This window comes from Misgurnus anguillicaudatus, chromosome 25 (genome assembly GCF_027580225.2).
Source record: "Misgurnus anguillicaudatus chromosome 25, ASM2758022v2, whole genome shotgun sequence".
Classification (NCBI taxonomy): Eukaryota; Metazoa; Chordata; class Actinopteri; order Cypriniformes; family Cobitidae; genus Misgurnus; species Misgurnus anguillicaudatus.
Window position 1 is genome coordinate 15,349,710 of NC_073361.2, and position 21,037 is coordinate 15,370,746.

The window sequence follows — 21,037 nt, forward strand, 5'->3', positions numbered from 1 at the left end:
ATGTGATTACACCTAACACTTAAGACAATCTGGCTATTTATAAAACATATATATATGTATATGTCTGAAAATTTTCCAATTTCCATATCACTATCTGTGAGTGTATTAGAAATGAGCTTATTATTTATCAATATGCTCCTATAGTTCTGTTATGTGTAATTTTGCTGTCGTACCCACAATGTGAAAAGCGCTCCCTCTGCAGGATAGAAACTGGTATTACAACATAACATCGTGAGATGTACATTACTGACTTTGCCTCAATCTGTTGCAATTGTATTTTTTATTTTTAGTTTAAATGTATTATTTTTGTCTATGAGGATGGTTTGACTGTTCAACAGGTTGTTTTTTATGGGCATTCAGATTCTGAATTAAAGTTTTATTGACAATATTTTATCTACATTGTAATAATTGAATAAAATGCACTTAAATAAACAGGCTATTATATTAAGAGCTTGAAATGGGATGGTTTCATCGAACACGACTCTTCTTTAATGTGGATATTTCTCCGGAGGCTTTGCGTTTACGTGAAGATGTATCGTGAACCTTGTCTGTATCATCTGGAGCTGCACCGGGAAGATAATAAGCCTCTATTGGCGGCGATGGCTCCTAAAAAAAAAAAGAGAAAACGGCCACATTAAACGGTTATTAAATCTTACAAGTTGCCTCGACAACCATTTCAAGCCCGAACTGAATAAGCCATTACCCTGATCGTATTTCTAGGTTATTGTTTCACATTATTGCTTTAGTGTATTTGATTTTTATTTGTTACAACCGCTCTCTCACCTGCATGAGGTAATCAGCGATGTACTCGGGTTTAAGACATTTCACCCCATAAGCTGCGGCCTCGCTCACGTCCACTCTGACATCACCCGGCTTTAATCGACTAAAATCTACAAACAGGTGAGAGGTTTCCTTATACAGAGAGGGAGAAGGGTCTGGCAAAACCTAAAACACAAGAGGAAAGAGAGAGAGAGTATAGTGAAAAATACAAAATAGAAGCAGGAGAAATGACAGGAAATCAATGTTTTATAGATTTATGTGGAAAGATGTTCTTTGTATATGGATTACGGTGTTATTCAGAATGACCTGTAGATGATTTAACACAGAACAGTAATTTATTTTTCTTTTTTAAACACATTTCGGACATGTTGTCATAGCAACAGATCAGTAAGCACACACCAGCTCAAAAACTGTATGCCATTTTAGACACAACTCCTGCCTAAATAAACCCGTTCGAAACTTGTTCGATTAGGGTCGGAGCTAAACTTTGCAGGACTGTGGCCCTTTGGGACCAGAAATGTTATAAGGAGGCCCTGACCTGTGGTGTATGTAGATAAAAATGGCTCATTCTAAGGTAATAAAAACACCAGAGTTCATAATGTAAAGCCTTTATACAGCAACGATAATATAGGTATGTATATTATATTTAGTGATGCACCGATGTATCGGCCGCCGATATTTATCGGCCGATTTTTGATGAATTTGAAACCATCGGCAATAGCACAAGAAAGGCAGATTGTTTATTAATTAACTGCATAAAGAAATCCATTATATGTAAAAAATGAGTTAATGTTGTTAATAAAATAAATGCTGAATAGCAAAAACCACATTTGAAGGTTGTCATGCTGTCTTATTATATTTGTTTTAGCTTAATTTGTGCCTCTCTTATTTGGTCAGTTGAATGTTAATTAGATCCCATCCATGTTCAGTAAAAATAATCTGATGCAGAAATAAACTAGCTAATAGACCAACTGTAGTATTGTATACAAGTGTTTAACATCGGTATCGGCCAGAAGTTGTTTGTTTAAATTGGCCCAAAAAATCCTATCGGTGCATCCCTAGTATTACATTTTTGTCAATAGATCCTCATACATTTTTAAACCTTTAAGCAATGTACAAAAAACGGGTGCTGAAGATAGATACCTTAGCTCCTCCTGACTGTAGAAGACGTCTGAATCCAGCCTCTCTGGCTTGGTCAATATTTAGCATCACAGTCCAGCCACCAAATGCTCCCTACATCAAAATACAAACATTTTATTGGTTTTATCATGGTTTAATAAAGCATATGAAAAAAATAGTGAAGTAAATTATACACAGCAAGTGCATATAAAATTTAAAGGGCTCCTATTTTTTGAAAATATACTCATTTTCCAGCTCCCCCAGAGTTAAACATTTGACTTTTACCGTTTTGGAATCCATTCAGCCGATCTCCGGGTCTGGCGTTACCACTTTTAGCATAGTTTAGCACAATCCATTGAATCTGATTAGACCATTAGCATCGATATTATGATGATATTACGTAGTGCCCGAAAATAGTCCCCTGCTATTGAAAGATACTAAGGGGACAATTTTCGGCTGCTGCATTTTAGAGCAGCAAAGTCATTGATTATTACACCAGAATGAGAGTGTGGTTCCTGGCCATGTCTGCCTGGAAAATCACAACTTTTAATTTTCTGTTGGTCTTAGTACACGATGTAACTAAAGAAGAGTCAAGTTTTAAATAGGAAAAATATTTAAACTCTTTGAGCGCGATGCTAATGGTCTAATCAGATTCAATGGATTATGCTAAGCTATGCTAAAAGTGTTGGCGCCAGACCCGGAAATCAACCGAATAGATTCCAAAATGGTAAGAATCAAATGTTTAACTCTAGGGGAGCTGGAAAATGAGCCTATTTTCAAAAAAGTGTACTGTCTCTTTAAGTTTTATATGGGGATTCTCACTAAACCATTGAAACACCACGGGACTAATGATTTTAGCTTTAAAATGTGTAATATATTAACATTAAAAAGCATCAGAATTAACACAATACTGTGTTCTACCTTGCACAATGTGTGATTTCAACATAAGAATTTATAATTGTAAATTTTATCTCATTTTCTGCTGAAATTCTCATTACCGCAATGTGTCCGGCTGTGTTTGAACATGCGTTATGTTGTAATTTAATCAAATTAACACAAAAATATTAAGAAAAAAAATAAATGGATGTTTTGCTAGACTACTTTAGATGACAGAAAAAATATTTACTGAATATTCATGTATAATAATAATGAAGAAAAATTAGAAAATTGATGTGTCCGTGCCTGATGTTCTCATCCTCCGCAACACTTTTTGAGAACAGTTTAAGCACACATACAGAATTTTAATAAAGTTTGATTTTGAGTGACCAAACACATGGACCAGTTAGTTCAAGATGGCTACCAGGTAAGATCATTTTTTTACAGTTAATTTGAAATATTGTCTTGTCAGAATGCTTACACGACAGTTTGATTATCATTACCGCAACAGATGCTTATTAAATGTTAATTTAATTAATAGAAGCATAATACTTTGATTTTAAATGCATGTGCAGAATCTCCAAATTATGTTCTTTCAGGTTTGTCATGTCATTTTGAAAATATGTCAGTGTTGATGTTTTCTGACTGTTGCGGTAATGAGATTTTTTAGGACTAATTTTTTAAATTATGTTACAAAAAGTGTTAAATGATAAGTAAAAGTTTTTAAATTAATGTTCCCATTTACTCCAGACTTTGTTTTTCAATGTCTGGTGGGAAAAAAAGTAAATTTAAGCAATTTTTACATTTTCATGCTTGACATTTTTAAAACCAAGTTTTCGTGAGAATCACCCATATGCACTTGCGGTGTATAAAGTCCATCTGTATATCAATATGTACCTCTTTGGTTGTGCAGCCCTGCAGTGTTTTTCTCCATCGCATGGCTGCCAGCGCCAGTCTCTTCTGTTGAGAGTTGATGGATGTCAGAACATCCAGTATAGAGCTGCTTCCCCACTCATACTGATCCTCCTAAAGTACACACATACACACAAAAAGCCATTAATATGGAAGGAGGTGTGGAGCCAATCAGAGGTCACGACAGAAACGCAACTCGCACCTGTATGAAGCGTCCCTCTGCGCGGCAGGCCTCTAGGTACGAGCGGTGGAGGACCCACTTGCCTGCTGCCATAGCAGCCAGATATTTCTCGTTCCTCAGGGGATAACCCACAATCACATGAGTGCAACTGGGGTCGAAACTCTGCTTCTCTAGCACAACACCACCTGCGCAGACATAAAATCACTCAATATAAGCCATTAAAGGAAATGTAGACGTGAAAGAATGGCGGTTCATACGGATCAAAACCTATTAGTGGGTACCTGTCAACCTCAGTCAACATTCACGTCTTTTTTTATACAATGAAAGTAAATGGGGATTGAGGCTAGCAGTCGGCAATATCTCATTTTAAGTCATATGGGTTTGAAACAACATGAGTAAATGATGACTGAATTTGTCTTTTTTTGGTGAACCCTTTTAATACAAAGCAGATAAATAAAATAAAATAAAAATAAAAGTGTTTATAATGAGTGTGTTTTGTGTGCCAACCTAGCTCCTCTATAAGATGGCTGTAGTCAATGCGTTCCTGTGGATTCAACGAAGACAAAAGAAAACGTGGAGGTTCCTCCTTTATCTCCTCTTCACTTTCTTCCTCTAACTCAATCTAAGCAGAAAACAGCCAATCAGATCACAGCTGCTATCCATGGCTTGATTAGTGGGTGTATAAGCATGTACCTGTGGAGGTGCTACAGGTTTAGAGACAGGGAAAGCAATGCTAGGTGCTTCGGGTGTTTCAGGGTTTTGAGAAATGTTGCCTCGGGGTGGAATCACTTTCGGACGCAGTTGCGCATCTATGACTTCGAATGCAGCTGGGATTCGGAAGGTAAAAGGTGGTATTTAGCATCTTTTACAATTTTCTTTCTTAAACACATACACAGTAAATAAACTAGTAAATACCCATTTCCACCAGTTCAGAGTCGGTCATGGAGTCTCTGGCGTTTTTGGTCTGGTCAGAAGGGGGTGGTGGGATGACGGCGAGGGGCTCAGAGTGCTGGGAGGGGCTGCCAGGCCACTGCAAGTTATCAGCTAATCGGGCTCTCTCCTCTCGAGCGGTTGGGTCGTCCCAAACGATCTGTTCGCTCTGAGATGGTTCTGTATTTAGGTCCATAGCCACCTGACGTGACATCCTGCGTAAATACAAAGGAAAAATCTTTACAGCCCTGAACTTTATTTCAAAATATGCATATTTTAGGGTCAGTTTCCCAAACATGGTTAAGATGAAACCAGGACTAGGCCTTAGTTATATTAGGATATTTAAGTAGTTTTTACAAACATAGCTTACAAAAACCAATACTGCTTTGCATCTTGGGATAAAACAATAGCAGTGATATAGGTCAAAACAAGCTGTTTTCAAATTTAGGCAGCTAAAAAGTGCATTTTAGTCTGGGACTAGGATAGGAACCCTGTCCAGAAAATTGCCCCATAGTGTTTTACAAAAAGTTTAGTGAAGTGCCAAAAACCGATTTCTCTTAAATTCTAGTAAGGCTTTTATTTCAAGTTCAAGAACACACACAATGGCTGTGAAAGACTCTGGATATGCTACTAGTCTTTTGTACCGTATGGCTTCTAAATTACGACTTCGTCTGCCTATTCGTCCCAAGCTGTCGGGGGTGTGGGGCGAGTCCAGACTCCCTGAGCCTGCTCTGGTCAATCGTGTGGAGCCTCGACGACCATTTGTCATCTTAGTAGCAGACATGATTTCCTGAAGCTGCCTCTGAAAATTCTCTCTCATCTCTAGTGTTTCTGTGAGATCTAAAGTGACAATAAAGAGAAAAATAACAAACCAAATTTAGGCTGGATTATACAACACCACTTTTAAAGTTTGAAGAGTTAAACATCTTTTAAGGTGATTCACCTCTTTTGTCATTGCTGGTGGGCTTCTGCTCTTTCTCAGGCCCATCCATACTAACTCGCTTTGGGGTGGAGATGTCCGTGATGTCATCCAAAGCGCCCAGCTTTAAAATAAAAATCAGTAAAGTTTCAAAACAGCTCACCATCGATTTTAAAGATATGGATAATGCAGTTCTCTATGTCTTACCCGGGTCTCTTCATCTTCTGCAAATGTTCTGAGTCTGGTGCGGGGTGTGGAAGGAGGTGGTGACCTCTGGGTGCAGTCTGCAACCTGACTCATGGTCAGGCTCATTTTGGGGTTGAAGGTGAAAGGGAAGAGTGATTCAGATACACGCTTCTGCTCATCCGCACACTATAAAAACAGGACAATTGTTTAAATGCAACAACTTTCAATTATAATAAAATTGAGTTATTTAGCTTCAGGTGGTCATTTACAAGGTTACCATATTTTTGACCCATGAAATTTCAATTTTGTTCAAAATTTTTGTTAAACATTTTATAGAGATTTCACTAACAGTACAAATACCCATTTCTAGACAATAAAAGATTTATCAACAGGGTATAAAATGTTCATTATTTTAAGAATTTCAATAATTTGTTCAGTCCTGAAAATTACCATTTTTGTGACTGAGTATTTCATAAAGTGAGAACTTAAAAAAAAATGATTTAGATGTGTATGTACCGCCTGTAGCCAGTGTTCAGACACTATATGTATTCCTCTCTCTTTAACAGCTCTGTATTCTTTACTGTTGTCTCCCACTTTACCCTGGTAGATGTAATGAGTGACCGAGTCATCACATGACCACCTATAAAAAAGAGATGAGAATTAAGACCCCACCTTCATAAAAAAAACCACACACATCTACTATACATCTCTATGTCTGTCTGTCTGTCTGTCGTGTAGGTACAACATACCTGAAGTCTGCGCCCAGAGAGGCAGCCACTGCATTGAGTTCACTTTGTTTCTTGCTTAATTTCTTACTCACACACACCACCACGCCAGTGAGGGGAGCTGTCATTTTCTGCTCCACCTGCAGGACACATTAACACACCTTTAACTTTTTACCCACCAGCATTTTTTTTTAAAAGTTGCAAGCCAGCACCAGCATTTTTTATGATTTTCATAGAAGTTGAATGCCTTCCAGAATATTTAATTCTTTAAATATATAAACATAAAAAAGAACAGCTTTAAAAAAAACACATTTCATCCTATATATGGGTAGGATTCTTCATTCATATAAAAAACGATGATCAAACCATTACACAGAGTATTACTGCTTTTTGACCAGTGGATGCTTCAGTGTTTTATACATTTGGTAAGCACTCCACCTAGTGGATAATAGCGGAAAAATGGATTGCCGTAAAAACTTGTCATTGGCAGAGATGCGTTTTCTTTTAATTGACGAGATAACTCGTCAATGGCGGGGAAAGAGTAGGGATGCACCGAAATGAAAATTCTTGGCCGAAAACGAGGAAACCAAGGCCCAAAACACCGAAAGAAATTATTATGCCAATTATTTGTACCATTACATTTATGGCTATGACTATGTGCTAACTTTACTAGGGGTGTGACAGATCACAAAACTCACGGTTCGGATCACATTACAGTTTTTGAGGTACGGATCGGATTATTTTTTGGATCAGCAAAAACAGGGTGGGGGAAAATCTAATAACAAATAAAGAAATTGCAAACATTTATAAAGAAGAACAAAGTTGCACATTAAGTAAGACCTAAAATTAGCATTAGTTACAGAATTAAATGAGTCATAACACTCTCTTTATTGTATAAATTAAATATAATTGTAATTATTTTTAGAGCTACAGAAGTGATTTTCTATTTGTCTTGAGTTGTTTGATTCACATTAATGACATAGACTTAAGTAGGTTAATTGAGGTTACTGTCCCTTTAAGACCAAAGCACAGACTGGTTTCTGACTGTAATCTATACATACACATAAGACATAAACAAATGTTTTAATTAGAAAAAGAATACTGTGGAGATCATTTTGTTTGTATGTGTCCTGTCAAGAACAGAAAGATTTTATGTTCCCTTGCTTTTTGAAACTCGTCTCTCGTATGCACTACTGAGTGCCCTTAAACGGGCGCGCACACAGAGACCGAGGGTGAATCTCAAACAACGCAGCATAAACAGTCGCTCCACATAAAAACGTTTCATTGTTTTTTATTGCTCTATTCGCCAAATGTATGTTAACGGACAGTTTGAGACACATTAGCGCAACTCTCTCTAAAGTTTATACATCAAGAGTTCTGATCGATCACGTCTGACACATTCAACCCCATGTGCCTCTGTGCCTACAGAAAGCTGCAAACTTTAGTGCCTTTTTGCGGTTATATACGTCTACACTGCAGATGTTGCTTCAGACAAGCACGTGCAGGTCACGGTTTCAGTTTGCGTCATCACAACTGAAAACCGAAAATGCTCTTTTGGTATATACCGAATATTCGGTGCATCCCTAGGAAAGAGTTAAAGATCCTTATTCTGTATGTATAAATGAGTCTATGTATACATGAGTCTGTGTGTGTGTGTACCTCGGGCTCAGGCACTTTTCCCAGTTGAGGACTGGCCGTCATGGCTGCAAGATTTGTCACATGACTGCGATTGCTGTTGGCGACGGCAGCTTTCAGGTTCCTTTCAATGACCTCGGATAGAGGCGTCTCTGCCCCCTTACCTTCCTGAGGCTTATTACCAGGAGTTTGTAAATGATCAAATACATCCTGCAATATAAACACACAACCATATTACCATAGTTTCAATGGAGTCCCTCATCCTTACGTTTACACTACTGTACTTTTGTGTATATATAAATGTGTAAAATTAACTCATTTACTGGTCACTTTTTTATAAATGTTCAAAGCAAAGAGATTTGCACAGTGAACGTTACTGCAACTTCAAAATTACAACAAGCACAATTTTTTTTCCATTATACAACTACCTTAAAACAAGTGGCGAGTATGAACGGCGCACGATTACACACCTTTGTGTTAAATGAAGGTCCGAATAGTCGATCTCTGCTAAGGAATCGTGAGGGAGTGTCTAGATGGAGGGAGGAGTCTTTCTGAAGTGCTGATCTGGCATCCTCCTGTCCTGGGGTCACTACTTCCATCTGCTGTTCCTCTCCCTGCTTCATCTTCCTGACTGCCGAGCGAACGGTGCGGCTCTGAAATCGAGCAGTGTCTAGTGGGGTGATTGCTGCGCTGTTCTGCAGGCCCAGTAGAGGGAGCTCTGGGGAGCGCTGCGGGATACGCAGAGGTGCTGGGTCTCTCTGAGATGCCCCAACGAAACTGTCCTCTGTTCTCTCTATAGAGAATTCAGTTCCAGGAGAAAAGTGTGACATTAAACTGTTAACATCAGTGAGTTAGCATTAACAAAGATTTTAAATATAAAATAAAAGTGGCAAGAACGTATATTAGCGTTACACATTCACAGGAGACCTAATGGAGTTTCTTTTTTATATACAAACATTTTGAGAAATTATTATTGATAGTGGCCAATATATAACAAGCATTAAAACAAACATGTCCCCGAACACTTTGTTTTGGTTAGTCGCCATAAGTTGCATGTTAGTCACTGAAATTGTAGTAATTTAGTTTCTGAATGACCTGGAGAAAGTGGTAGGTCAACCAGGTAGCGTCCCTCGTCGGCCCTCTTCCCTGTTCTTGCAGACTCTAAAACCCAGCGGATGGTAACTGCAGGCAGACTCCATTTCTTGGCAGCCTGGTACTTTGTGCCCTCTGGTGTCTGGAGTACCAAGTGAGTGCTAGCCAGCATTCCCTTCCTCTGGTTAGCAGTTCGCACAAAATAATCCTGAACACTGCAGACAAGCAAAGAGAGAATGAAAAATTCCATAAAATAATTAATTATACATAAATGAATCGCTGAAGATTATTGATTGTCGATTAACACAAATGCATACAGTAACCATGAGAGATGGCAGGAAAACTGTAAAACTAAATATAAAATCAGAGATGTGTGTTGCATTTTATTTTCCGAGCATGGGAAATTAGACATACATCCTGTATAATTTAGCTTTTCAAAAAATACAAAATGACTAAAGTAAAAAGTTTATGTTTCGTAATTAATTAAATTAGACTTTTTTCCAGAAATTCCATTTAACCAATTTCAATCATTCAGAAATGAGTGTTTCGGCACAGTAAGCATGAATTGAGCGTTGAAAAATCTAAACTTTGGTGGATTTTCACCCAGCGTAAACCAATCAGGAGCTTGCTCTAGCAGTGACGTGCTTGATTACAGGAAGCGAGCAGAGGCAGAAAAATAGAACAATAATGGAGGACAATCATCAACGTTACACAAAACATCTTCGTACTTTTACAGGAATTAAAAGGATCTTGTTTGGAAGAAAGTGAGGATGTCGAACAATCTGGTAAGTTTACTCAATTTGAGCTATATAAGCCCCTCCCATGACGCAAATTTACGTGTGAATGTCTCAAATTTCACACATGACTTTCATGCACAAATTTTTTTGAGTAAACTGAAAATGTTCAAGCATCCAACTATGTGCGAATAGCGTGTTTTTGCAGTCTCTTCTGCGTCTGATGTGAACGCACAGTAAGGCTGAAACCAGGTGACTAAAATTTTGAACACTAGTGTACAATTGCAGTCGCTGCATTTATATGGACTCAATATTTGAAGTTATTCAAATGTGTTTTACAGTACTAGTGGTCGACAGATATGGTTTGTCCGAAATAACAGAAAATTAGTGAAACTAAATAAACATTCGCTATGCATAATATTTATGAAATTAACCTTTTAAAGTACTTAAAACATATTTATAAGACATAATTAATGTGTATGAATAAGACTTTGCTGCAAACCAGAGTTTTTAATGTTAACATCATGACAAAAAGTGAATAATGATTGTTTGATTGATTAGACAGTCTGTCAGACTTTGGCTTTACATCTGAGGGTTTTTATTTATTACAAACAACACATTTTAGCAACAGAAAAATTTACTGTATGCTTGAAAATATTTATTGGTCAGTGCAGATGATAAAAAAATCCAAGTATTGGTCATTGCAATAAAACAGTCTATCACTTTACAGTACTAAATATTAATTGATTAATAGTTTTAATTAAAATTAATTATTAATATTCCTAACAATTAACATCCATAAGCGTAGGGCAACACACAAAATTGCAAAGCATTGTCTTCCATTGTTAAAAGAAGCTGCTCACCCTTTCCTACACTTTTGTTATACTCTGAGTAAGGCTGGGCGATAGAGCTAAAATGTTTATCATTGAAATAATGTGTTATATCATTCGATAGCGATGATTATTGATACATTTTAATGTATCAATAGTTTGCCGTTTGAGCAATGCATTAACAGGCGTCACATCGAACATTTTCCCCTTTTCGTTATCGATAAAGGTACATATCGATATCGTTTTATCGCCCGGACATATTTCAGAAATTAGATTTCAAGCTATTTTAGAGAACTATCAAAAACATCATCATCACATGACTCCTTGTGAAGTCCTTCGAGAAAAACATTGTTTATAAATCTGATATACATCCATGTCATTTAGTCAAACTGGATTAATCTAACCAGGCCTTCAGATTCTCTTTTTAAATCTCACCTGGCTCCCAAGTGTTTGGCCAACTGAATGAGAGAGTCTCTCTCTGCTCCAGTGAACTGACTGACAGACAGCACACAGTCTTTGAGAGGAGAGAAACCCTCTCTCATAGTCACCGGAGTGAAGAGAGGATGAGATGACAGTGCCAACACACTCTGCTGCTCTACACACATGGCCTGAAAACAAAATCAAATATAAGGTTTGTAATTTTTTATAACTATATATCTAAAATAATTTGTTTATTCATGAATTCATCAAACATCTCTCACCAGCCATGTATCTGTTGCGACCTCATCCACTGTGGCTTCCACGTCACAGCCCAGCAGCGGCACAATGGCGTAGTGCGCCACTGCTCTCGAGCGGCCAACCAAAATCTTCCCAGAGTTTTCCATGATGAGCTCCGAGAGCTGGGCTTCTGCCTCGGCTCCAAATCCAACCAAGAGGAACCGCTTCCCAGAAAACAGGCCTCCTTCTGAGGCTTCACACATAGTAGAGTCTTGCCCTATAGTTGGAGGATCTGGAAGAAGAATGCTCTGCCTTCCGGTGGTGCTATTAGCAGCCTGAGGGAGCTCCACTACACAAAACAAGAATAAAGGGTAAAATATACTGAAGAAGCCGTTGGATGTGAAATATGACAGATTTGATTGTAACTTACCAACAGTTTGGTCATTTTCTACGTATTGTGAAAGCAACTCTTCCTCTGCTCTGACCTGTCGGGCTGGACTGGGAGCAGGAGGCGGAGCTACCGAGGGTCTGGAGGTGCGGGAGGAAGAACTGCGGGGAGCTGGCATGTCAACAGCGGCTGGGGCAGGTGGCAGGAAGGAGGGGTGAAAGTAGGCATCTTCTGGGAGCAGAGTACCACGGGAAAAACTCTCCAGCAGCCATTGCACTGTGACTATATGAGGTCTGGGGACAAAACAACACAGCACTAATTGGGTTAAAACTCTAAAATTGGGGGACGTTTGAGGTTTACAGCGGTTTGTGCATTGCATCTTTACTCTGCCATTGATTTGGTTTTGTCAATTCTGTTTTATTTCTCATGTGCTCATTTGCTAGGATGAATAGACAATCAAAGGTCGCTTTCTCACCACCAATTCGACATGCAGAAAAAACAGCTAAACGGCGTCTGACTGGTGGAAACGGTGCAGAACATAAACAAAACTAAAGCCCACCGACACTTAAAAAACACCCGGCATTGCCTGACGGACGACTGCCGGCTTGGTGTGTCCCAGGCTTAAAGGCAGGGTATCTAATTTTGAAAAATGCTAAAGGTAGCCAACTAGCCAATTAAATCGCCATCCAAAGTCACGCCTCCTCCAAAACACATGAACACGCAGAGACCAGACGTCCACATTCCATGTCTCATTCCCCAGTGGGAAAACTTTGCAGTACAAAGTGAATAACATTGCCAAAATAACCAACATAAACAACTGTTTTACATACAAGCACACTTTCGGTTGTGTAGAAGTAGCAACTATATCGTTATGCTAATCCGTAAACGAACACAAATTTCATCAAAGTAGAATATCTCATTCCATCTCAATACAATCAGCAGTTTTTGCTGTTGTTGTTTTAAAAGATGTCTTTCGTTTTTTGGCTCCTGTGCAGTTTGTCAATTTAGCAGAAAAGTTTGCTATTCTCCCTCTATTTACAGACGAGAGGTGAGCGCACGCCGATGACATATGGTGTCTGCGTGAACAGGCTGCGTGGTGGCATTCAAATTACACCTACAGATGAGGGACAAAAACGGCATCGTCCGTTCGGTCCGAGATCTATAATTTATTGAAAATTTTTTGGTCCCACGCCTTTCACGGATGACATAAATTTCTACAAATACATTTAAACAACTTAACATAGTGATTGCTATCAGGATGTGAGGAGACTTTTAACAAGAATAACTAAAAATGTTTTTGGATCAAATCAGATACCGTACCTTTAAGAAAACCCAGTCTAAATATAAACTGACCTGTGAGTGGCTTTTTCAAGGAAGACTTTGACACCCTGGTCTGGTTCACCCATCACTATGTGTGTGAGCTCTTGGCCGGGCTGGTTGAAGCGCAGGCCTCCGGCAGAGTTCACCATCCGCCGCAGTTTCTCCAGTTTCTTTCCAGACAGCCCACATAAGTACAGCTACAGAAAGAAAAGAGCAGATCAATCCACTTTATGAAACCAAGAAGGATGTAAAGGGATGACTTATAATGCTCTGAAAGATAATTAATTTGGCAAAACTAACCTTACAGCCATCCAACAGGTCATCAACTCGGCAGACAGTTATGTCAAATGAATCGATTGGATCAGGAGTCTCTATGTGGCTGATGCATGCCGTGGTGAGTGCAGTTTCATTCACATTCATGCTGATATTGGAGATATGGCTCAATCCCAAAAGTGAAGGACCTTCTGCACAAACAAATCACAGAACTAATGTATATTAATATTCTACAGTACTGCTTCACACAAAATCACAACAGCAGTGTGTTTCGTCTCACCCTCTTTGTTTTTGCTGGTTCCTGTAGGGGTGGAGGTGTTGGGTCTGCCCGGTTTCTCCTCCGTTTTCCTCTTCTCCACAGCATACCTGCTCTCATCCTGACAGAAGCCCTTCTCTATGCTGTCAAACAGCCAGTGCAGGGACACGCAGTACACATTCCACTTACGGGCAAACTCGTATTTCTGACCTAAAATCAGAAACGATGCAAAAACTCTTGAATCACAGCAAGGTCTAGAAACTGGGAAAGAGAGATGACGAGGAAACGGTCACAGGTTATCAGCTCACCTGTGGGTTCGCTGACAATGAGATGAGTGCATTCGTTCATCTTAAGCTGCCCGGTGTAGCAGCCTCCATTCTGCTCACACAACCTCTGAACCTCTTTACGCTCGACAGTAGAAAGACCCGTCACACATACTGTACAGCCTTTTAGGACTGGGCACCGATAGTCCTCAATATTCAGCTCAGAGTGATGGAAAACACTGAAAGAGAGAAACAGAGATTATTATAAAGAGATCTGAAATGATTCATTTGACCATGTAGATAATTATGACTTACCTATCCTGAGATTTTTCCCAGCATGCTTTTATCCAGCTAGGGAGAAGGATGGGTTTCTCAAGGCTTGCAGCGACCAAGTATTTTTTACTCCCCACTTCACCCGCCACTAGGTGCGTAACAGACACGTTAAGATCACGGTAGACACGGCCACCCATCAGCTGGACAAGATCCATCACTTCGCTCTACAGAAGCAGAACAGAAGGTTACCATTTCAATTAAAGCTGCAATTCGTAACTTTTTCACTTAAAAACAAAAAAAAACTGTCTCCTTATCTTACCCCAATTCGCAACGATAGTCTTACAAAAATGATTGGTCGGGTCGGATTTTGCTTGGTCGGGTCGAATTTTGCAGAAAATATAACTTGAAATTTTTAATTGTATTGTGTGTAGGGCTGGGTATCAAGTCAGATGTTCCAGATCAATTAAATTTCGATTCACAAGCTATCAAATCGATTCGATTCTCGATTCAATTTTCGATTCCGATTCTCGGGTCGGTTTTTATACTCTATTCTCCGCAATGAATATAGATTAGGATATGACTGTTGTGATGTACTTCAAACTGTCATGTCCATGTATTTTCCTCACCCGTGCCTCCTTGTCGAGGTTGGTGCAGGAGATGGTGACATCAGCCATGGCCATGCTATAGACAGGCTGCTCTGCTTTAGGAACACACCTCTGTTTCTGTAGACAGAATAACACTACCAGCGGACTCACTATCCTGCATCCCAGCTGCAAAAACACAGGGGTGAATAAAATGACGGATACAATTACAACAGACATGATGACAAGACATCAGGCTAGCATCACCATTTATGTAGCCTAATGCAAAATCACTCTAGGACATATTTAAACAATACTGAGATCTGAATACTGCAGTAGTGACATCAATTACTTGCATTTAACAATGACTGGTAAGGCAAAGTATAAACACAAACCTACCCCCCTGCAGTGCTCAAAAGCATTACTGGTGAAGTCACTAAAGACAAACAGGGATTTGTCATTGTGGTCCAACTCTAGTGCTGTTTGTTCATCGATCATCTGCACATATTTCTCTGACTGCAGTTCTACTATTGCCTGAAAACAAAGACAGGATTTTTTATATGAGACATGTAGTACACTTATGAAATATTTATGTCCAAAAGATACTTATACCAGGATCACCTTATAGGCCTGTTGAGCCAGATTAGCCTTCTCTCCATTGTGTTCAACAAATTTTACAATGTATGCATCCTTGTTTTCTTTAGACATGCTGGCTGATTATTTGTGCGGAAGAAAGAAACATGTAAAGTGAATTAATAACATTGACACATGATGTAAACAACAGTCGGTATCTTATAATAATATGGCGATGGTGAGGGAATGTAAAGTTGTTGTTTTGTAAACTTTGTAAACTTGCAGGTTTAAGTTAAAATTATCGGGGAAGGAATAAAAAAAATGGACAGTAGTTTAGCATTTAGCTTCTTGGAAAAGATAACGTTACGTTTTGATTATCTTACGTTAACCCAATGAGACTTACAAGAGAAATAAAGCTGTGTAATTCAGGTTATGCTAGTCTAGTTATTTTATTTCTTTTGTTCGTTGTACTATAAGGATACTATAACAATTATTAATATATGCAAACAATAAAAAATCTTACCGTGACAGAATCAAATCCAATAGAACACAAACGGCGAATCGATTAAAACTAACTTCTAACTAGAACATTTTGACTTCATTTCAAATTAGTTTATCACCTACCACAATGACATGTTATATAACACACTGGAAGTAATACATTAACTATTCTATCTGTATTTTATTCGCTAGTTTGTATTCCAGTCATTCGCGCCATCAGCTCTGAAAGACAAGTTCCGCTTCACTTCTAATTCTTTTGTAAGAAAAAACATTAAAATGTACGACCGCCACCCACCGGACTGGAGGATAATAATCTCACAACTGAATGAGAGAACTGTTAACTTCAAGTTAATTTTAAGTTTTTATCGTAAATAGGAAAATGCAATTATTTTCAAATACAAAAGGGCAAAGTCTTTAGTGTGCGCAAGGGTTGTTACCACACAGTTCATTGATGGAACGTCCATACCTTAGACATTTAGTTCCGCCCTCTCGTGTTTCCGTCTGGACATAATATCTCGAGACACTCTTCGCCAGCTGATTACAGTAGTGCGGACGTGTACATGAAGTCCTTTTAATATTATTTTTCTGCTGTAATTTTCAGTCGGATTTCATTCATTCTTGTTTATTATAAAGACAGCTTTACAACTAGAGCAATGACGACCGTTGAGGAATTAAAGCTGCGAATCCGCGAGTTAGAAAATGAATTAATCAAGTCAAAGCAGAAGCAAAGTGATGCTGAAAATCATCTCAGACCAAAGATTGATCAAATGAGTGCGGAAGTCATAGACTCAAATCCATACAGGTGAGCAGTTTGATCTTACAATTCTTTGCTACTTTATAGTGATTTTCACTGACCATATGGTTTAAACAGTTCATTTAATTTCACATTTCATTGTCTTGCAGTCGTCTGATGGCTCTGAAACGAATGGGTATAGTGCAGGATTATGAGGTAGACATGTTTCTTGTACTTGGATGACATATTTAGTGTGTTAAATGCGTAAGCGCGTGCAGAAAATCAATATCCATCTGCTGTCTTTCACAGAAAATCCGCTCGTATGCTGTAGCAGTTGTGGGAGTCGGAGGGGTGGGGAGTGTCACCGCAGAAATGCTCACCAGATGTGGCATTGGTAAGGTAATGCAACTTTCTCCTCATTCCCTTAATATGTGTTTAGATTTTAAAGAGTATTACCTCAAACTAAGGCATTTAGGAAGCGTGCTGTAATCATTTTTATGGATGCACATACTGTATGTAGGTTTTGGCCAATATAGATTTGATGGCTCATAAGTCTGTACTGTTTTGTGAGGAAGCACTACAAAATCACTCTATAGGCTATATGCTGCAAAAACTGAAAATCCAATTTTGTCCAGTAGCGATACTGCATGCATCTTTTTGCATATAAAACATGCTGCATTGCTCAGCTCCTCAGTATCTAATGTGTAGTGCCGGTTGTAGCACCGGAGAGAAGCCAATAGCATAACCCCATGAGACATACCTCGACTCTGCAGTAACAACAGACTGTCATGCCTTATTCTGCTGTGTCTGTGATTTTTCTTGCTGCAGTTACTGCTGTTTGACTATGATAAGGTGGAGCTGGCCAACATGAACCGCCTCTTCTTTCAGCCACACCAGGCAGGACTTAGTAAAGTCCAAGCCGCTGAACACACACTTAGGTGAGCGAGCAAAGTAATTTAATACCTTGGGTGTTACTGAGATAAAGAGAATAATATTCAGCTGATTTTGCCATCTCAACATTCGGGTGTTTATATAATTGCAAGTGCATTTGGTGTCCAAATAAAAAAAAGGTTATATTTTTTATAATTTTAATAATGTGGTACTCATTGTCATGGATGTTGCCATAGTAGAGTAACTGTGTGTGCGTGTGTTTGACTGCCAGCTTTGTTGCATTATGTCAACACTGTTACTCTGGCTTGATAACGGAGTTTGACAGTAACAGAATTGACTTATTTGGACAGTTAATATCATTTTTGTCATGTACAGTTATTCATGGTAGTTCATGGAGCATTAATTAATGTTAACAGTTACACAGCTTGATTTTATAAATGTATTTGTAAACACCCCAGCTTTTTTTTTTTAGAAATGAACATGAACTAAAATTAATAAAGGTTGTAGGAGTATTTTTCATTGTTAGTTCATGTTATCTAATGCATTAACTAATTGTTAACAAATACAAGCTTATTGTAAAGTGTTATCGTGAACCATTATGTAAATTACAAACTACAGTAAAATGTTTATTTACCTTCGCTTGTATTGTGTTTTAATACACAGGTACATTAATCCAGATGTTGCATTCGAAACCCACAATTACAACATCACCACGATGGACAACTTCACACATTTCATGGACCGCATAAGGTTTCATTTTAAGCATGTCTTTTGTCATCAGTTTTTTGGGAGGGAGTGGGGGTTTGTTTTGTATTAATGATAAAAGTGAGATTTGCTCATGTTTCTATGTGTTGTATTTTCAGTCATGGTGGTCTTGAGGAGGGGAAGCCTGTAGATTTGGTGCTGAGTTGTGTTGATAACTTTGAGGCTCGGATGGCCATTAACACAGTGAGTTTTAGTAGACTTTGGTGTTCGCAATATCTTTTACATTTGACGAGTGCTTTTTTGACTTAATAATTTTATTTTTTCTAAACAGGCATGTAATGAGTTGGGTCAGATCTGGATGGAGTCGGGTGTCAGTGAGAACGCTGTTTCTGGACATATTCAGCTCATTATACCTGGAGAAACAGCCTGTTTTGCCGTACGTTTTATATATATCGTCATACAGCCTTAATACAACCAAAATACTTTTTTTTAAGAGATCTTTATGTAACTACATATAATGCATGCATGGTCAAAATATAAATGCAGGCATCTTCCCTCTTGAAGGCTTCCATATTGCCGTCTGTCTTGATAAAACGATTTTCTACCCATTAAAATAGTTGTGAGAGGTCTGAATAAGCTTGCTTTCTTGTGCGGCAGTGTGCTCCTCCCCTCGTGGTGGCTGCGAATATTGATGAGAAGACATTAAAGAGAGAGGGAGTTTGTGCGGCCAGTCTACCCACCACAATGGGAGTGGTCGCTGGGCTTCTTGTACAGAACGTCCTCAAGTAAGAGATGATCCGGGTAACTACTACCCAGAATACATTGCATATCACAGTCCTTATACTTTGGGGGGGTTAAAGTTGCTTAAAACATAATTTTGTTATCCTGCTATTATCTGTTTTGCTTTAGTTGCAGTGGTGCACTAAAATATTTCCCTACATGTATATAAAATGTTGTAGTATTGCACAAAAGCCACTAGATGGCAAAGTAAATCCTTTTTAGTGCGGTTTTAAACTGTGCTGTCTGTTTTGCAGGTATCTGCTGGGCTTTGGGACAGTGAGTTATTACCTAGGCTATAATGCCATGCAGGACTTCTTTCCCAGCATGGCAATGAAAGCCAACCCACAGTGTGATGACAGACACTGTAGACGACAACAGGAGATATTCAAGGTGAAACCTATACAAATGCAAATATAAAAATATGCATCCGCTAGTAATATTGTAATAGGTTAGTGACACTGTGATTCACTGATTAGCAGTTATTTTATAAAAATAACACAACATACAATTTTCTAAACAGCCATCATCAACAATTCTTTTTACAAAATTTTTAGATAAAAGAGGCAGAGTGTCCAAAACAGGAAGTGGTACAGGTAGAAGAGGAAGTGGTACACGAGGATAACGAATGGGGTCAGTATCCCACACAATCGATTACTCATTCATAAAACACGAGTCTTTATCTATATAACTTTTAGTAAGTTTGATGTCATTCTTACAGGCATTGAGGTGGTGTCAGAGGTCTCGGAGGCGGAGCTTCAGGCCGCATCAGGACCGGTACCAGATCTACCAGAGGGCATTACTGTAGCCTACACTATACCTGAAAAAGTATGACCTAATTTATAATTCTTCTTATGAGTCATTAAGATGTTGTTTGTTAGGAAAGCCAATCCAGATCTCTGTCATCTCTGTACAGATGAATAAACTGTAGTCAAATCCTTTTTCTATTTAAATCATGAAAAACACCTTGCAACCACAGTGACAGACAGACAGTAAATAAACATCTGTTTCTGAGTATTACTGAGTGTCTTGCTGTTGTGTAAACACAACTATTGTGTCGTCTTATATTATGAAACATTTAACCTCTTTCCCCACAGCAGGATGGAGAATCGGGGGAAACGGTGGAGGAAACGGATCAGAGCCTGGAGGAGCTCATGGCTCAGATGAGGAAGATGTAGAGAGAAATATCAAGTGGATATAAACTTAAATCGCAAACCATAAACTCTTTCACAGACACGACATACCCCTGATATTTCGAGCTTACAAAACAAACTACTACTACTTATTATTTTGTACTTGTGTACATGTATTATCAGAGGTCTTGTACAAAACAAGATCTCTTTTAGTTTTTAATTATCTATCCAAAAATAACCTGGAATGCTCTTTACAGTATAAACGTTTCAGTTAGAAACATTGTCATGGACAGATTAATAATAGTTTTCTGAATAGTTATTTATTATTAACTGTGCAGTAAGCACATGCAAGTGACCAATTATGTTGATACACTTATATATGTTAACAGTCATCTGTAAGGGCTTACAGACACCCAGATGTTTTCAATCAAAGCATTTTCACACATTTCATCAACTTGTTATTGAGTACTTTTTAGTATGATGTAATGCTTATTTGAATAATTTTATTACTGTTACATTACATTTATCTCTAGCTGTGTTTAAAATGATGATGAACTATTATTGAGGTTAAGATAATACATCTTAACAGGTTGTCTAACTACTCGGATATGCTCTGGCACACGTTAACTGTTTATTAACGTAATGAAAGTTTAAAAGCATCCAGAATTAATAATCACTTATAATCCCTCGAACCAGTTCAAAAATAATTGTAATGTAGGCACCCTAGAAGATACACTCACCTAAGGGTTTATTAGGAACACCATACTAATACTGTGGTTGACCCCCTTTCGCCT

The 21,037-nt window shown here is 38.4% G+C and overlaps 2 protein-coding genes across 3 annotated transcripts; one reads left to right on the top strand and one right to left on the bottom strand.

The window, feature by feature from the left end:
- Positions 1-261: 261 nt before the first annotated feature.
- Positions 262-16,317, bottom strand: topbp1 (DNA topoisomerase II binding protein 1). Its single transcript, XM_055181919.2, has 28 exons — positions 16,027-16,317; positions 15,552-15,651; positions 15,330-15,464; positions 14,976-15,119; positions 14,392-14,573; positions 14,122-14,315; positions 13,838-14,023; positions 13,585-13,748; positions 13,318-13,481; positions 12,007-12,257; positions 11,621-11,925; positions 11,355-11,527; positions 9,359-9,570; positions 8,734-9,056; positions 8,288-8,473; positions 6,653-6,768; positions 6,420-6,543; positions 5,925-6,089; positions 5,742-5,841; positions 5,443-5,638; positions 4,784-5,013; positions 4,562-4,695; positions 4,376-4,490; positions 3,890-4,053; positions 3,673-3,801; positions 1,924-2,013; positions 784-945; positions 262-606 (listed from the first exon to the last, which is right to left on the bottom strand). Exons 2-28 carry the CDS (start codon positions 15,636-15,638, stop codon positions 469-471), a joined length of 4,569 nt encoding a protein of 1,522 aa, XP_055037894.2. The 5' UTR covers positions 15,639-15,651; positions 16,027-16,317; the 3' UTR covers positions 262-468.
- A 188-nt stretch (positions 16,318-16,505) lies between these two features.
- On the top strand, positions 16,506-20,763 carry uba5 (ubiquitin-like modifier activating enzyme 5). Of its 2 annotated transcripts, none has more exons than XM_055181960.2 (12): positions 16,506-16,806; positions 16,908-16,953; positions 17,047-17,136; positions 17,566-17,675; positions 18,292-18,378; positions 18,492-18,576; positions 18,665-18,769; positions 18,991-19,118; positions 19,368-19,503; positions 19,668-19,743; positions 19,832-19,938; positions 20,211-20,763. In XM_055181960.2, exons 1-12 carry the CDS (start codon positions 16,658-16,660, stop codon positions 20,286-20,288), a joined length of 1,197 nt encoding a protein of 398 aa, XP_055037935.2. In that variant the 5' UTR covers positions 16,506-16,657; the 3' UTR covers positions 20,289-20,763. The 2 variants fall into 2 exon arrangements, with proteins under 2 accessions (XP_055037935.2, XP_055037933.2); XM_055181958.2 differs by having other exon boundaries at positions 16,507-16,806; positions 20,208-20,763.
- Positions 20,764-21,037: the final 274 nt, after the last annotated feature.